This window comes from Watersipora subatra, chromosome 10, assembly GCF_963576615.1.
Source record: "Watersipora subatra chromosome 10, tzWatSuba1.1, whole genome shotgun sequence".
NCBI classification, from domain to species: domain Eukaryota; kingdom Metazoa; phylum Bryozoa; class Gymnolaemata; order Cheilostomatida; family Watersiporidae; genus Watersipora; species Watersipora subatra.
In genome coordinates, this window is record NC_088717.1 from 36,826,013 (window position 1) to 36,843,382 (window position 17,370).

A 17,370-nucleotide genomic window follows, 5' to 3' on the forward strand; every position below is an offset into this window, starting at 1 on the left:
TTTAGAAAAAAATAAGCAAATCATAGTAAATGAATGTCGAAGATGTGCGCTCTCCATCAACTTATTGTAAAATCACCGTAATCATAGTCTATAAAATCGGCGAAGTTGATTAAAAAAGGAGAAACATTATCGATGCAAACCAATAAAGCTGCAGTTAGGGTCCAGCTCACAAATTAAAAAGTTAGGTTGAGTTTTAATCTTTGTGTGGCCAAAGGGGAGTTTGGAAAGATCTTAGAACAGATTAGGCAATTTAAATGCATTTTACTGTTCTTATACCGTAAATTACCTATAACATAAACGTTCTTAGAAAGGATTATTTATGTCGTAGGAGCGCTTACTATATCTATTATACATCTATTATGGCACAGAGGCCAGGATGAGTTATCAAGCTCAAGTAAGGAAATTACATGCCATGATGATGAGACATTTGAGGGAATCATGAACATCAAGTTGCAAGACAAGATCACAAGCGTAGAAACCTTAAAACGGACAGGCCTATCATCAATGGCTGACATTCTTATTAAAAAAAGTCTAAGATGGTTGGGCCATGTACACAGAATGAAACAAAACCGACTTCTGTGTCAACTATTGAAACTATGAGATATGGTTTCCATTTGCTTACAGTTCCAAAAAATTTATGTACACTCATTTACATCAATGTTCATTTATGTACAGGTGTATAGGCCTACTCATCTATATAGGCCTGTGTAGTGTGAAACAAACAGGCCATTGTGAAGCATACATCTGTGCATACCCATGTACACTCTTCTGTACCAGCGAACATTTGTTCAACAAGTGTATAAGCAGCTGTGTGTACACATCTATAAAAACCTGTGCGTGTTAAAGAGTTCATAAAGTGTTGTGAAGCACGCATGCTCTTATATACATGTATGTACGAGTACATAAACCTATGCCTGCATACATATACCGCGTGTCATATTATTTACATCATAGGAGCACCTACTATATCTATTAATCATCTACTATGGCATAAAGGCCAGGATGAGTTATCAAGCTAAAGTAAGGAAACTACAGGCCATGATGATGAGACACTTGAGGGACATCATGAACATCAAGTGGCAGGGCAAGATCCCAAGCGTAGAAATCTTACAACATTAAGTTGAATTTACGTAAAAGAAGGTTTACATCCTACGAGTGTCTACCGTACCTTTTATTCCTTTGAAACTTTGTCCAGGCTGTCCAGGTATGCCGGGATACCCTTTAGGGCCTTCATCTCCTAGTGGTCCACGATTACCATCTAGACCATTCATACCAGGATATCCTTTTTCACCCTTTTGCCCAGGAAAGCCAACATCACCAGAGAGACCTTTAATGAAGCTGATTCCACTTTGTCCCCTGTCTCCTCTTGGTCCGGGCAACCCTGGAGTACAATGAATAGTCACGATATCTATGTTTTTTATGAGCTGCTAAGGATGAAATCTTTTTTGAAACTTTATTGAATGCCATTTGTAATTTCAATGTATAAAAAAAACTATCTTTGGTAGCAAAGATCCAATCGCTTGTAGGCATTTAACAGTTTACCGTCAACACCAGGGGGTCCAACATCTCCTCTTTTACCAGGAACTCCCTGATCCCCATGTCTGCCATTAATGCCATTGAGACCTTTTTCTCCATTAGGTCCAGGCACTCCAGGTGTACCAGTGTCTCCAATCACACCTTTGAATGAAATTATTATTGGAAAATCTGGCCATCAGCAACACAAACTAAGTTTAACTCTCTTGAAAGTTTTGAGTACAAGTTAATAATGGGTGAAACGTAATTATTGTTGCTAATATTTTATTTCTCATGTATGTACGTATAACTCTTGATTGGAACTACTAATCATCAACAAAATGATGTTTGTTGTTACATGCCAAAACAAAGTATGAGAAGATAGAAATCAGAAACTAATGAGTGAGTTGACCAAATGTTTTAAAAGGTCGTAATCTAATTGTTTTGTGGAGTCGGGATAGTGAACTGAAGGTTGCAGCTACAGAAAGTTTATCAACTGAAACATACGATGGTGGATGTAGTATGTTGGTAATAGAAAATGATGTTTGTCATATGCGTGGAAGGATACATACAAATATTCTGGGTGTGAGTTTTGGTAGGACTGTTCACATTCAACATTACTGTACATCACGAAATTTGTTGTACGCTGTCATACCTTCTACTCTTGCCATATACATCTGTGGCGCAATCTATCATAATGCTTTTTTATTGCAACATTGAAAATGAACCAATGAAAAACATCAAAAAAATAACTTCAAAAAATGAAGATGGTGAAATTTGAAAATTAAAAATTGAATTAAAAGTTAATTGCAAAAAACTGAGTGAAGCCTGCAACACTTGCTAGTACGTTGAGACTATCTTCAACTCCAGACACTCGTTTATGGTCTAAGGGGAAACATGCACAGACAATTTTCAATTTAAAAAACACAACATGAGCAGGCAACTGTTAATAGTCTCAAGAAAACATGAGCAGACAACTATCAATTGTGAAAAGCAAAACGTGAGTCGACAGCTGTCAATTACGTCAAACAATATTATATTTACAAAACACATTAAAAAGAAAATTGACAAGGATCTAAAGCAAAATATGAGCAGACAACTTTCAATGGTTTTCAGCAACACATGAGCAGACGACTACTAATGAACTAAATTAATACATAGAAATTTAAAAACAAAGAAAACTGCTAAACTTACAATGTACATTTGACCATTTCAAGAAGCGATTCATCGCCTGAGGTCAACAGAAATTTCTGCTGAGTCATGAAACTTGTCTGCATTTTGCAAGAATCTTATTTTAATATACCAGATCGTTGGGCAAGGTGAGACAACTTTCACGTGATTTTGATCACAAAAGCAAAGCTTTATGATACAGGAAGCTCAGACATTTATGAGAAATGTAATATAGTTTGTTACATAATTTATTTGCTTACCACTCAAACCCGGAAATCCATCTTTACCCTTTGGTCCAACTCTACCACTTTTTCCTGTTACCCCTCTAACTCCTTTATCTCCCTTCTTCCCGAAGGCACCATCTTCACCTCTTAGACCATCAAATCCATCTCGACCAGGGTCACCGGGTTGACCATCAAAACCTGGTTGACCTGGAAACCAACAAAACGCCGCGTCAACATAATCTAAACCTGAGCAGTGCAAGGTCGCCATTCGGCTACATTTGTATAAAATTTCTCTTCAAATTCTATGGTGCGGTAGCTTAGTAGTCGATAGAACTTAGTACACAACAACCGATCGGGGATTAATTTGTAAAGGTTCAGTGGCAGTGGATTCTTCTGCCGGTTCACCAGATTCTACGATGCAGATGAATCTGGTGCAAATGCCCAGTAAAGGCTAGTGCCAAAAAGTAAGAAAACCCTTGTATAGGATAATGAGCCATACTACTAACAGTTTGCTTGCTTCATTTTAAAACTTTTCAAAGTCTGAATAGTTGAAGTCCAACTTCACTGAAAATAAACCCGAAATTTTTAACGTTTTGAGAATAATTGCTTGTGAAATTACAGTTCAGCAAGTAGGCAGTTGTCAGTAGACAGCGGGTGCTCTCAGGGCCACTGCTTGTTGGTGTTCATAAGTTGTCAAAAACTGTATCTTTCTCTCAAACTTTTGCTCCTCCATAAACAGATTTAGTGAACTTCATCACTGAAGATTTCCATTAGTTTTTTTTAGCACTGAGAAATTATAGCTTTATAGCTTTATAAGTAAGCTGCACCGCACCGTGAGAACTAAAAATCAACATTGCCAACGCATATTATAGTGATAACAAAAAGCTGAGTTTGTCTGGCCAAAAGTTTTCTTGCTACTTTTTTTAAGTAAAGCATTATATGTTTTGTGTCAGGTTAAAGCAATAAAATGCAAAAATTCGGTTTTTATTGAACTCTGGTCTAATAACCTTGCTTGAAATCGTCGCACTGACAATATATAGGCGGCAATAAAAGTGCTTTATAAAATATCATTGTCTACAGGTTTTCTACATCATGACCTTAGCATTGCTAGACTGACACGTAACTACCCGAGCTATTTGGTCATATTATAAACTAATCTTTACTATAATAGGAGTGATGTTTTGAAACGTTAAAAAAAATCTCGCGTGAAGACACAGTTATAAGTATAATAGGCTCACTCAGCTTATATAATTTTTAAAAGCAGGCCAACTTCACACAGTGCCAGGCTCATTTGGAAATCTTATAATTTTCATTTTGTATAAATGTACCATAATTCATCTGATTAGAAACTCAAGGACCCATCTTCACCTGCATTAAGAACGATGGTCTTCAATGAAAGCGTCAATGGATTTTTGTCGTGAAATAATTTGTGCTAGAAATGGAAAAAATCCTGAACATCGCCTGGCCTAATACTAGCATTGCATAAAAACAGCTTAGTACAGAAGAACAGCATTATTTGTCAAATCTCTTATTACAAAGAAAACTTGGACTAGTGCCAACTAGCGAATTTCTTGCAGACCCAGTAGTGGGGGAAACTAGTAGTTGAGAAATCTTGCTTGGCAAAAGCCAGTATTAGATTTCAATCGAGCCATTTGAATGCCACTGAGATGGTCTTACTGTAATAATAAAATAATAATAAAATAATTACCATAATAAAATAGCATGGTTATTATTACTAGTGACTAAACTCTCGTCTTTTGATCACGACTACTAATTACTAACAAAAACTTGTAAGCTGCTATCCACATCACTGTCTTGAAACTTGATTAGTGGTGGCGTGTTGCCCTTTTTTTCACATGTGTTTGTACTTCTTTGGTAATTCAGAAAATGGTTTTGTTACGTCAGCAGTGCATAAACAATAATACACAGATTTGTATACATCATCAAATGGTTGATTAAGACCGTATTTGTTTTTTAAGGGGAGACCAAATATACATGTAAATTATAGCAAGTTTCAAAAAGCTGATGCTTCAAATAATATGAAATCTGGTGATCCTGCATAAAGGACTGTTTAACAACCTGGTGTAAACAGATTGTTTCACCTGACCATAGCCCAACAGGACTTTTAACAAGTCAGAGCAAAGCTGTTGATTGTATGTTTCTCAGCCACATTTGCTATGCCAATTTTCAATAAACAATAACAATATCATTCATACCAACAATAATAAATATATATGGTTTTTCAGTTAGTCATTATATAAGCGGTAGAAGCTTGTAGAAAAGTGTAGTAGATATGCGACAAACAAGCTTCAGTGTTCTCAAAAGACAAAAGAGAATTTTTTACCCATACCACAACTCACCATTTCTCCCATCTTCCCCGGGCAGCCCCTTTTCACCAAGACGACCAAGTTTTCCATCTACTCCATTTGCACCTCGTTCTCCTTTAGCTCCATTAAAACCATCAAATCCCTTTGGTCCTGGAATAATAATAATACGTTTAAATACACACCTTTAGACATACATACACAAGTGGGTCATTGATGAAAGCAGTGAGCACGAAACTGAAAATATTCCTATCATTTAGAGAATCGTAAAAAAGGAAACTGAAAAACAGAAAAATGTCCCTTTGATCCTGCCAGAATCTGACATGGAACAGAAATGTTTGGAGACAATGAATACAGATACAACACCTGCCACTTTCAACCAAGATAGACAACTAGCTACTACTTCTAACTACAAAATATAATTGAAGTTGTTTTACCTCTTTCACCCATGTTACCAGGCAGGCCATCCTCTCCCTTGTCTCCTTTGGTACCGTTCTTGCCGTCATAACCATTCATGCCATAATCACCACGGATACCCTTTTGTCCTTTTGGACTAGTGTCTGAAGGACCAGGAAGACCCTAAAACACAATTGGCAAGTCTTAAGAGAAAACTAATGATTGCCATAAAAACCTGCCTAATATCTTCTCTGTGATCAATCTAGGGGTGGTTGTACCGTACATTTGTGACTGGCAGCAGCCTGCAATACGGCAACTAATATTATGCTAATAAAACCTAAGTCAAAGTGGTGTAAAAACCGGACAGCACTACTTAAAAATTTAAGCCAAGATCAAACACCTTTCAAATATAAAATGTGGACAAAGATAAAGTATAGTAAATTCATTCTAAAAAAAAGCACTAATAGCTGAACATCATTAGATACTTGTGTATCTTAAGACACCTTAAGGTATCTCAAGGTTTTACTTGTATCTCACGGTTTTACTCGTATCTCAAGGTTTTACTTGTACCTCAAGGTTTTACTCGTATCTCAAAGTTTTACTTGTATCTCAAGGGTTTACTTGTATCTCAAGGTTTTACTTGTATCTCAAGGTTTTACTAGTATCTCAAGGTTTTACTCGTATCTCAAGGTTTTACTCGTACCTCAAGGTTTTACTCGTCCTTCAAGGTTTTACTTGTATCTCAAGGTTTTACTCGTATCTCAAGGTTTTACTCGTATCTCAAGATTTTACTTGTATCTCAAGGTTTTACTTGTATCTCAAGGTTTTACTCGTATCTCAAGGTTTTACTTGTATATTTGTTACACATAGCAACATCATAATGGCAAATCGAAACTTCTCATACTATTTTTTTAACTCATACTATAGTGAATTGAAATCTCTAGCAAAGCAGGTTTTACTCTCCGCAACATGGATTACAACTGAATATAGATCTAGTGAAACTAGATTGTTTAAAAGTGGCAATACAACATTTTCATATCATGCTCCCATGAAGCACCTTTCAGAGCCTTTCACCAAACTACCAGCTTGTTGCTCCATATTTGAGCAAAGGATTTTCGTTATAATTTATGCTTTCACCTAAAATTGCACATATGACAGACCAATAATTATTCAGATATCAGTATCGAAATAGATAATTACCCAGGGATCAGTACCTCATATAAAAATAGATAATTACCACAGATCAGCGTCTAATATAAAAATAGATAATTACCCAGAGATCAGTGCCTAATATAGAAATAGATAATTACCCAGGGATCAATGCCTAATATAGAAATATATAATTACTAGGATCAATGCCCGGAATAGATAATTACCCAGAGATCAATGGCTAATATAGAACTAGATAATTACCCAGGGATCAATGGCTAATATAGAAATAGATAATTACCCAGGGATCAATGCTTAATATAGAAATATATAATTACCAGGGATCAATGCTGGAAATTGATAATTACCCAGGGATCAATGTCTAATATAAAAGTAGATAATTACCCAGGATCAGTATCTCATATAAAAATAGATAATTACCCAGGGATCAGTGCCTAATATAGAAATAGATAATTACCCAGGGATCAATGCCTAATATAGAAATAGATAATTACCCAGAGATCAGTGCCTAATAAAAAATAGATAATTACCCAGGAATCAATGCCTAATATATAGAAATAGATAATTACCCAGGGATCAATGCCTAATATAAAAATATATAATTACCCAGAGATCAATGCCTAATATAGAAATAGATAATTACCCAGGGATCAGTATCTCATATAAAAATAGGTAATTGCCCAGGAATCACGGTATCTAATATAGAAATAGTTAATTACCCTGGGATCAGTATCTACTATATAAACGACAATCGTTGTCTATCTGTCTGTCCGCTTTATAGAGTACCGTACTTTTCGGACTATTAGCCGCTACTTTTATATAAAGGCGTGTCTATTCTGTGGTTTTTTTCACCGCTAGGGCGCATTAACGGGAATCTTCGGTTAGTACACGCTTCTATTATAATACGTAACCTACTATTCATCGTAGGGATGGACGATAAATACTGATACGCTAATAGTATGAGTTGTCTTCTCGATATATTGAGTTACCGATAACTCCCAAATATGAGCAGTATAATCGTCGTACGAATTTTGGTCGTACGAAGCGAACTGAATTAATATGTGTAGTAACGGTAAATAAATTATAGAGCGGTCTTTCTTTTTCCATTCGGTCGAACGAAGCCAACCGAATTAATATGAGTACTAATTATCGTAATTTCGTAATATCGTAATTTCGTAATATGGACTATTAGCCGCTACTTTTCTCTGACGATTTGAGCCAAACGGCTTATATAAAGGTGTGGCGATTCTGTTGTTTTTCTTTCATCGCTCAGGCGCATTAACCGAAATTCCCGGTTAGCACGCTTTTTAAACGGCAAATTTTCTGCCGTGTTAAAAAGCACCTTTCCTGAGTTCTGCGGCCTATACAAAGGTGTCTATACAGCTATACAAATGTACTATTCGTTAAATAAAATAAATTAACGAGTAGCTATTTACATGCAATTAATATTTACTGCCAACGTGTACCGAGAAGGTCACGTAAACGTTTGTTTCTTGGAGCCACTGGAAAAACGCATTTCTCACCTACTAAATCTCCACATCAAAAAGGTAAGTGTTTCTAATACGATGTTGTATTGTCTATGAATTGCCACATCTCCACTACTTAATAACATTGGATTTGCCGCTGTTCGTGATAGTGGGTCATGTTCATTTCCTTCAGCAGCCGAGTTACTAATTTTTTCCAGCTACGAGTAGGCCTACTGTAACTTACTATTACAGAACTTTCACGAGTACTCCGAGTGTTGCGATACGCTATTGTGAAAAGAAAGAGCAGCTGCTATCGACTTACTGTCACCCTGCATCAGCCATGACTAGCTATACGTCGCCTGCTCAAAAGTAAGCACACACCGAAAACTGTTTCTTCATATGCCCGACAGAAAAACCAAAAATGTTGTCTATCCGCAAGTGTTGCGTTGAACTAAGGGAGAGAGAGAGAAAGGGGGAGAAAGGGAGAGAGAGGGAGAGCGAGGAGGAGAGGGGGGAGAGAGAGAGGGGGGAGAGAGAGAAGGAGAGAGAGAGGAGGAGAGGGGGAGAGAGAGAGGGAGAGAGAGAGGGGAGAGAGAGGGGAGAGACGGAAAGAGGGAGGGAGAGACGGAGAGAGAGGGAGAGAGAGGGAGAGAAAGAGGGGGAGAGGGAGAGAGAGAGGGGGAAGAGAGAGGGAGAGGGGGAGAGAGGGGAGAGACGGAGAGAGGGAGAGGGGAGAGAGAGAAGGGGAGAGAGAGGGAGAGCGAGGAGGAGAGGGGGGAGAGAGAGAGGGAGAGACAGAGGGAGAGAAAGAGGGGGAGGAAGAGGGAGGGAGAGGGGAGAGACGGAGAGAGAGGGGAAAGAGGCAGAGATGGAGAGAGGGAGATGTAACTGCATATTTGGAGTTGTTTTACAGTATGAAAGCCAACTCTCAATAAACCTTATGCTGCACGTGAATCTGTTACTGTAGGCGGGTAATGCAGCTAGTCTCATATAAAAATAGGTAATTGCCCAGGAATCCCGGTATCTAATATAGAAATAGACAATTACTAAAGAACAGTAGCTCATTTAAAAATAACAATGCATTGAATTCTGATTTAGAATAGCATGCGCACCCTTGGACCTAGCAGCCCTTGTGTTCCTTTCTCCCCAGTCATTCCTCTATATCCAGGCAACCCAAAATCTCCATTTAAACCACGTGGTCCATCCAAGCCACGTTCTCCTTTATCTCCTTTTTTTCCGAAGATTCCATTGGAGCCAGGGTAACCTTTTTCTCCGCGAGCTCCTACAAGCCCTTCGAACCCATCTGGACCAGGTTCGCCAGGTCTACCTATAAGGGTGAATATACTGTTTAACTAATTCTCTATATATATATATATATAAATCTCAGAGTGCGTCATTGGTCGTTTGTTGAGTGTGTTCAGTTATAGCGATAAAATTTTAGAAACTAAAAGTCCGCGCCACACTGGTTTTTTTGAAGTCGGAACCTCCAGATCTGCAGACAGACATTCTATCCACTAAGCCAAATGTCTACATTGCTACACATAGAATACGTGTGGTACATACGCTTCAAGCATTTTAGAAAATACTATTGGTTACTACTAGCATGCTTGAAAATCATGATTGCCTGAGAGATCATGATGCAACATGTAACGATTATTAAGCATGCTTCAGACATGGCTCTTGTTATAATAAAAATATAGAATCGCTTAAGCTACTAGCCTAAATTACTCAAATTCATTGGGTAATTATTTTATTACCATAGCAAAGTCAGGCATTCACCTAGTCATAGTATAAGCCAAAAGACCTGTTTTTTATCTGTTTTTTGTAACCCGAAGTGGGCAAAACCCAACCATTTCTGTTGCCAAAAATACAGAAGATGCAGTCAGTCTGCCGGTAATGATTATTGGAAATAACTGCCACCATGTGGGAATAGCTTCTAAAGCACAATTGGCTTTCATGAGACTAAAGATCTCAGTGTGATGACTGTAGGCAACTCTATGACTCAACTCTGATGGCAACTCTATGACTCAACTCTGATGGCAACTCTATGACTCAACTCTGATGGCAACTCTATGACTCAACTCTGATGGCAACTCTATGACTCAACTCTGATGGCAACTCTATGACTCAACTCTGATGGCAACTCTATGACTCAACTCTGATGGCAACTCTATGACTCAACTCTGATGGCAACTCTATGTTCTCACTTTTTTTATAGACAGCAATGTATACGTAGCATAGGAAAATAATTGTATATGTCTAAATTGAAAACAAAAAAATATCGTCACTAGAATAAGAACAGTATTTGTCTGCCCGCTTTTTAGAGGTTAGAATTTACGTAAAAGAAGGTTTACATTATATGAATGTCTACTATATGTTCACCAGTTCATAGGATTCCGTCTATGCATTGCAAACGCCTTGTGTTGTCATCGACATAATGACATTTTGTTTTTCATCAACTATTAATTGGAGAAAGGAAAAGCACTTATAAATAATAACAATGCTTACAAAATTTCTGAAAACTTCTCTCGCTCACCCTTTGGTTTGTTGAAGGAGTTCATTTTTAAGGAAGTAACGTCATAAGATATGCATTGAATATTTTATTGATATAAAATAATATAATATATATAAAATAAAATAATATAAATAATATATAGCAACTCGGTTCATACTAATCATTCATGTTGGTTGATGTTTTCTAAAAATATATTGTTTCAATGCAATTACGTTTTAATTATTATCATTATCCTTATTTTTAACCAATCAACAAGCACTTGATTAAACTGCTGTTTTTAACAATTTCAGCCATTCTGTTGTAATAGATTATATTACGCCGGAAGGTTGCTGTTCAAGCATACGCAACCCATGAAAAAGCTTTACATATACATATTCCCTTCAATAAATCAAAGTTGTGAATGTCTTTTCAATAGGAGATTAGTTACAATATTAGAACGAAACTATGTTATAATGGCAATATTGAGCTGATAACTCCTAGCCAACTAACCAAGCGTATATATTTATTATACAGCTCATCTCATCATACCTTACTAGCTTAACTAGACTAAAGAAGAAAAACAAACTTTTGATTCTGTGATAATCTGAATGTTGTAGCCTGACAACCACAAAGGCAGCAAGCAGTTACAAAATCTACCAAGCAAAAACAGAAAGTGGTAGTCACCTGCTAACCAATGCCAAACTCTCTTAGGCTAAGGTACCAGGTTAAGAATGGTTGGTATTTACATGTACATCAACAGCTTTGTCATGATTGGCTGTTTAATTATCAGAAAGTATGCTTTAAAATGTTAAAAAGTAATTCAATTAAAAATAATTACTAAAAAATACTACTACAGTATAAAAATATTTAAAAAACCAGTTGTTAAAAAAAATATTAAAAATATATAAAACTGATATTATAGGTGTCAAAATAGAAACAGATCAGCCTGAAAGTCAAAAACAAATGGTTTTGGACTTGCGTTCGACGCTTCTAGTGTGCTTTGCAGAAGGTTCATTGCAAGGTAGCGGCTAGTGCTAGCATTTTGAAGGCCGTTTTTTTTGTCTTTAGTGTGATCACTAGTCTTAGTTAACTAATGGTAAGAAATTGTGTCAAGACTTGGCCATGTGACAATGTCCATGTGACCATGTCACATGGACATTGTCATGTGACCAGCCCTTAACCAATAGAAGAGCTAATACTTACGAGTTACTGCTCTATTCTTTAATGCACATGTTCGAGTAATTAAAAGATTTTTTATGGATTTGATATAATATTACGATGCCAATATCACAATATAATAATACAATGATATTTATAAACATACATACTCTATACAAATACAAAAAGAATATGTTACTTCTCCCACACTAATTGCCTATTTGAAGCACAAACATATACGCTTGCAAAATGTGTGCACTTAGCCTGGGCATGGCTCTCGTGGGGATTGAGAGAGAGCCTGGGACACATAGCAACACGCGGGGAAGACAACTCTGAAAGTCGACTTCTGAAGTCGCTAATATCACAATCGTTATTTCCGAAGGAGTATTATGTGACGGTCTTATTTATGATGTACGCGAGAATTATGTATTATTGTTAATCTGAATTGGTAGCAAACAAACGCTGGTTAGCAAGTGTGAAATGTTGGTTGCATAATAAATCAATCACGAGAGTTATATTATTTCATATGTTCAATTCATTATGTAAATTTTCTTTTAACTTTTACACAAATAATCTCTAACTAAATATGAATTGTTCACTACTATCTTGCATTCAGGATTTTTCTACAGTTTCCGTTTTATTGGATAATATGCCTGCAAATAGAGGCTTTTTGTTATCAGCAAAATAAAAGATTACTAACTAATTCATTATGTTTTAATATGATTTAATAGATAATTAAATCAATTGAATAAAAAAATTCACAATAACAATACAAACATAGCAAACGAATAGCAATAGAATAACAAAAATGAATCGCACGCTACTAGTAAAGAAAAGTTTATCTAGTAAAAAGTAATCTCAGTTTTATTTTACTCGCCAGTATTATGATTACTCGCGACAGTTATTATGAACAACTCGAACCTACCACTGCAAAACGGTGCCATCTGAAAGCAAATACTCTTTCCGAAGCCAGTAGGAAGAACTATAAATTGGTGAAAACCTGTGATAATATGTTGTAAAGCTTGAAACTGTTCTGGTCTCAGTGTGACAATGCCTAGCTTTGATAGTAATTTTTGAATTGCTCCATTTTGTATCAGTATAGGAAATGAAACTGCTAACGTGAAAACGCAAGAGAATAGTAACTTATGGTTCTTATCGTTTTATTATCAAACAGGGCGTTACGTAACCACCCAGTCTATCAAAAGTATAGGGCTTTTTACTAGATAAAGTCACGTGACCGTGACAATAGGCTTTTAAACGCGCCACATCTAATACATCGTGAGATCCGAATCTAACGACACGCTTCCATTAGTATCAGTCTGAGCGTCATATGTAACATATGTCGCTAGTTTTGCAGAATTTATCTTACCTTTTGTTCACTATGTGTCCCAGGCTCTCTCTCCCAATCCCCCATGAGAGCCATGCCCAGGCTAGTGTGCACTCAACTTGTTTAGTCGCTTACGGACACTGCTCACTGCCTGTCACTTCCCTAGCTAGTTGATGAATTATTTGCTACATTATTCTTTGTTTGTGTGGTAAAACTAGTACATGTATAACTCATGGAATGTCTGTATGATGTTGTAAGCAAATAGGATACCTTTTGCAATTGGAACTGATTAACAAAATTAAGTAACTCAATAACAGTTTCTTGTTATGGCTTACTGAAAACAATCTTTTCAGTAAGCCTGGAAACCACAAACTGAAGTTTCTGTGTTATCCAAGCTTGATTAGACAAAATCTTCCCAGTCCAAGACGTTAGTTGTGCAAAGATGGTCAGCAAGCCTTACCTTGTGGTCCGCGCGAGCCTGGGTTACCGGGTGTTCCAGGCAAACCCTCATAACCCATATCGCCTGATGGAGCTCGGCTTACTAGTGGTGTCTCACCAGGTTGACCTAAAGTTATAAAAAAGGAAAAGTTTAATCACATTTCTTTCACCTTTGTCTTACACTGTATGATTGAGCACAGCGCATACCTTTATCACCCGGTGGACCTCTGACTCCAGGTATCCCAGGCATACCGTCGTCTCCCCTGCTACCAGGCATTCCAGTGTAGCTGTCACCTCGATCACCACGTTTACCAGGAATTCCAGGAGCTCCATGGCGACCATCTGGACCAGGTATGCCACTCAGACCTCTATCTCCATTAAGTCCTACAAATCGAGAATCCAGGAAGTATTGCAACAATTTTTAGTTGTTCGTTTATGTTTAATGATTTGGAAAAGATAAAAACGTTGAATTAATAATTTTATTAAACACGCACCATGCCATCTTTTGTCAACATTCAGCTGTTCAAACTATTGTTATAATCAACTTTGTAAAAAAGAATACTTGATTTCTTATTACTAAAATGAGAACACAAGTCATGAAATTAAACACCAAGCAAGGGAAATATTTTTGAGCTACACGGGTAATTGAAAACAAGTATTTAAACATGACCTCAAAAGGCTCTACAATGAAATTAGATTCTATAGATTTATAAAGAAAGACAACTTCCTTCATGTGACAAAAAAGTTTAACATGAAAAACCTGATTTGAATATAATAGTACATACACAGAAACGAACTAAAAAAAACAAAAAAGTAACAGAAGCCTAACAGAAAACAAAAATTTAGCAAATCAGATTTTTCAGAGTATTGATGCAAAGTAAAATAAAATATTTGAAAGGAACTGACATGTTATGATGACTACAAAAAAATCTATTACACGTGCACCAAGAAATGGTACTATTACAAGCAAAGGAACCCAACCTGAAAAACCCTTTCTGCCTTTTGCCCCCTTTGGACCGACACTTCCTCGACGGCCAGGAAAGCCCATTGGGCCTTGAAAACCTTTCTCCCCTTTCGGTCCAGGTATGGGATAAAATATTTCAATAATCATGTCTCCAATTTCACCTTTTTGTCCTCGGCCGCCCCTCGCTCCACGTAAACCATTTAATCCCTAAAACAATATCATAGAACGTATCCAAACAAACTGCAGAAATCGTTACACCTACGGTATGTCAAATCAGTTTAAGTGAATGGTGAATCATGGTGAATCTTTTGATACCAAATAACTGTAATGTGAATTTTATTGCAAGTCAACCTTTAAACAATAGCATGATTTTGAACCTCAGCAACTTCTCCATAGTAGCACGTAGTGCTAGCCTGGGAAAGTTTTTCACCAATTCAGCACTACTAAGCAACACTCTCGTCGCTTTCTCACTGTGGTTGCAAACCTCAATCACCACAGGCGAAGACAAAGTCAAGCCACCACGATTCTTAACTGGGATTAGGGAATTCGTTGCTTGGTTTACATCATAGTTGGTAACATCTACGATGCTAGTGATACAATCATTACATTTCAGCTTTGGTGACCTAGCCAGCTACATAGCCAGCTGTAAGATAATCATTCTGTCTCATTTTTGACTTAAGACATACTTGCATACTCATCATATTTAGTCATGTTTAGTTCAGCATGATATTAGTCTATTTACCTAGCCAGGGTCTGGCTCTTTGAGTGGGTGGGCTATTTGCCCCCCTTTCCTTTCTCCCTTCTCTCTTTACCCCTTCTCACTTCTTCTTTGGAGAAGGGAAAAAGAAAGGATAGGGATAGGAGAGGGTGGCAAATAAAGCCCTGATGGCTCATGATTTGTTTGCAACAATTCATAGCTTTCATAGTTTTAATCTAAGGTGGTTTATCAGATATTATCACATAATTGCTTTAGTTTACTGGATTATGTATCCAAGAAGGTTTTTATGTGAAAATAAATGTGATTTTGTCAAATCCTCCTCATAAGCTCCATTGTTACCAACAGTGCAGTCAAGCGTGAGGTACAATACAATGACGTTACGTCATGCTATTTAAGTCTGACAAGGCAACCGATAGGAAGAGCTATTATTGGCCAATCTAGGTTTATATATCTATGGCTTTTACTAAAACAAACACCGTGTTTGCAAGTGGTTTAATAATCATTATGTTGCTCATCCCTGTCAACCGTACTAGTTAAACCATAACTGTCACGAACAACTTTTATTGTATTTGCTAGGTAAATCAGACACGCTGATTCCGATTTTGTACTCAAAATAAAGATTAGTCCACTAACCTTCAAAGTCATTTAGGCTTTTTTAAAGCGTTTCAATATCCGTTTCGAAAACAACACAATCGGCATTACAAGCTCCGCCTATAAATATGTGACGAAACCTAGCTTTTTCAGAAACGGAAGTTAGGAAAGTTTAGTCCGATTTAGAATAATAGAGATGGGTGTCTTAAAACCCATTATTATCTAAATCCAGCCTGTAAAATAATTTCAGTTTTTTATGAACGGGATATAAACTATTTAAAATTGCTCGCAGCTTGTTACATGACGTTTAAATGGGCTGGACACCGAGAAAAATGAGCTCAAAAAACGCGGTTTTATCACGAGCTAGCGTTGTTATCGCGCTTTTTAAATATGCAATGCTAAATAGCTTATCTACCTTTCAGAAAAGACTGATATTATTTTTAAAGCTGGATTTAGATATTAATAGATTTTAAAACACCCGTCTCTATTATTCTAAATCGGTCTAAACATCTCTACGTAACTTCTGTTCCTAAAAAGCTAGGTTACGTCAAGTATTTATGGGCGGAGCTTGTTATGCCGATCGTGTTGTTTTCGAGACCGATACTAAAACGCTATAAAAAATCCTTTATTACTCTGAAAGCTAGTGGCCTAATCTTTATTTTGATTATAAAATCGGAATCAGCATGTCTGATTTACCTAGTAAATACGATAAAAGTTGTTCGTGGCAGTTATGGTTTAATGACCCTAAGAGCTGCGAGCGTGATTATTTTAACTGATGTAATGAATGTGAACCAGTCATTGACACCTTTGCTATTATAGTGTCATAGATTAGATGGCTGTTCTGCTGACTAGGAAGTTCCGAAATCAAAGCATCACCAACATGGATTTTTTATTCTTATATTTTAATAGCTATAAATGGACAAATGACAGACTTAAAGTCTTCAACTTTACTATATACAGTCAAACATGGATAACTCGCACTTCACGGGACCGAGCGAAAGTGTTCGAATTATCAGAGCGTTCAAGTTATCAGAGCACTGTCACAAGTCCATGTATTTACTTATTTATTAGTAGATACATGTACATATACAAACTATAATATAAATCAAAAGCACAAATGGCTTGTTTCAAATTAAATGCTTCTAATGTAAAGTTTAAAACGTTTTTATCAAAAAGTATAGAGATTTTTCTATCACTTGAGATTGGTTCGTTGTTTGAGGTGATGTTATTGCCAGGACGTTTTTTTAGATTGACATTGGCAAAACAATGCTCAAAGGAAAAGACATCTTTTTTTTTAGCGTTTTACCCACGATCAATTTTGCCGATTTTTTTTGAAGTTTATGCAAAGATTACCTCACTTTACCTTGCTTCCGAAGGGCGATCGCTAAGTGGATGTTTGGTATGAATCAAATTTCACC

General features: G+C 36.7%; 1 protein-coding gene across 3 annotated transcripts in view; it reads right to left on the reverse strand.

The window, feature by feature from the left end:
• LOC137407402 (collagen alpha-1(IV) chain-like) overlaps positions 1–17,370 on the reverse strand; it is a 104,646-nt gene that overhangs the window by 45,456 nt on the left and 41,820 nt on the right. For all 3 annotated transcript variants that reach the window (XM_068094051.1, XM_068094052.1, XM_068094050.1), the window contains exons 18-26: positions 14,661–14,850; positions 13,887–14,063; positions 13,702–13,806; positions 9,375–9,589; positions 5,668–5,809; positions 5,267–5,383; positions 2,943–3,113; positions 1,543–1,677; positions 1,169–1,381 (exon numbers count right to left, since the gene is read on the reverse strand). In XM_068094051.1, coding sequence (XP_067950152.1) covers positions 1,169–1,381; positions 1,543–1,677; positions 2,943–3,113; positions 5,267–5,383; positions 5,668–5,809; positions 9,375–9,589; positions 13,702–13,806; positions 13,887–14,063; positions 14,661–14,850 — 1,465 coding nt within the window. The remainder of the gene's footprint in view (positions 1–1,168; positions 1,382–1,542; positions 1,678–2,942; positions 3,114–5,266; positions 5,384–5,667; positions 5,810–9,374; positions 9,590–13,701; positions 13,807–13,886; positions 14,064–14,660; positions 14,851–17,370) is intronic.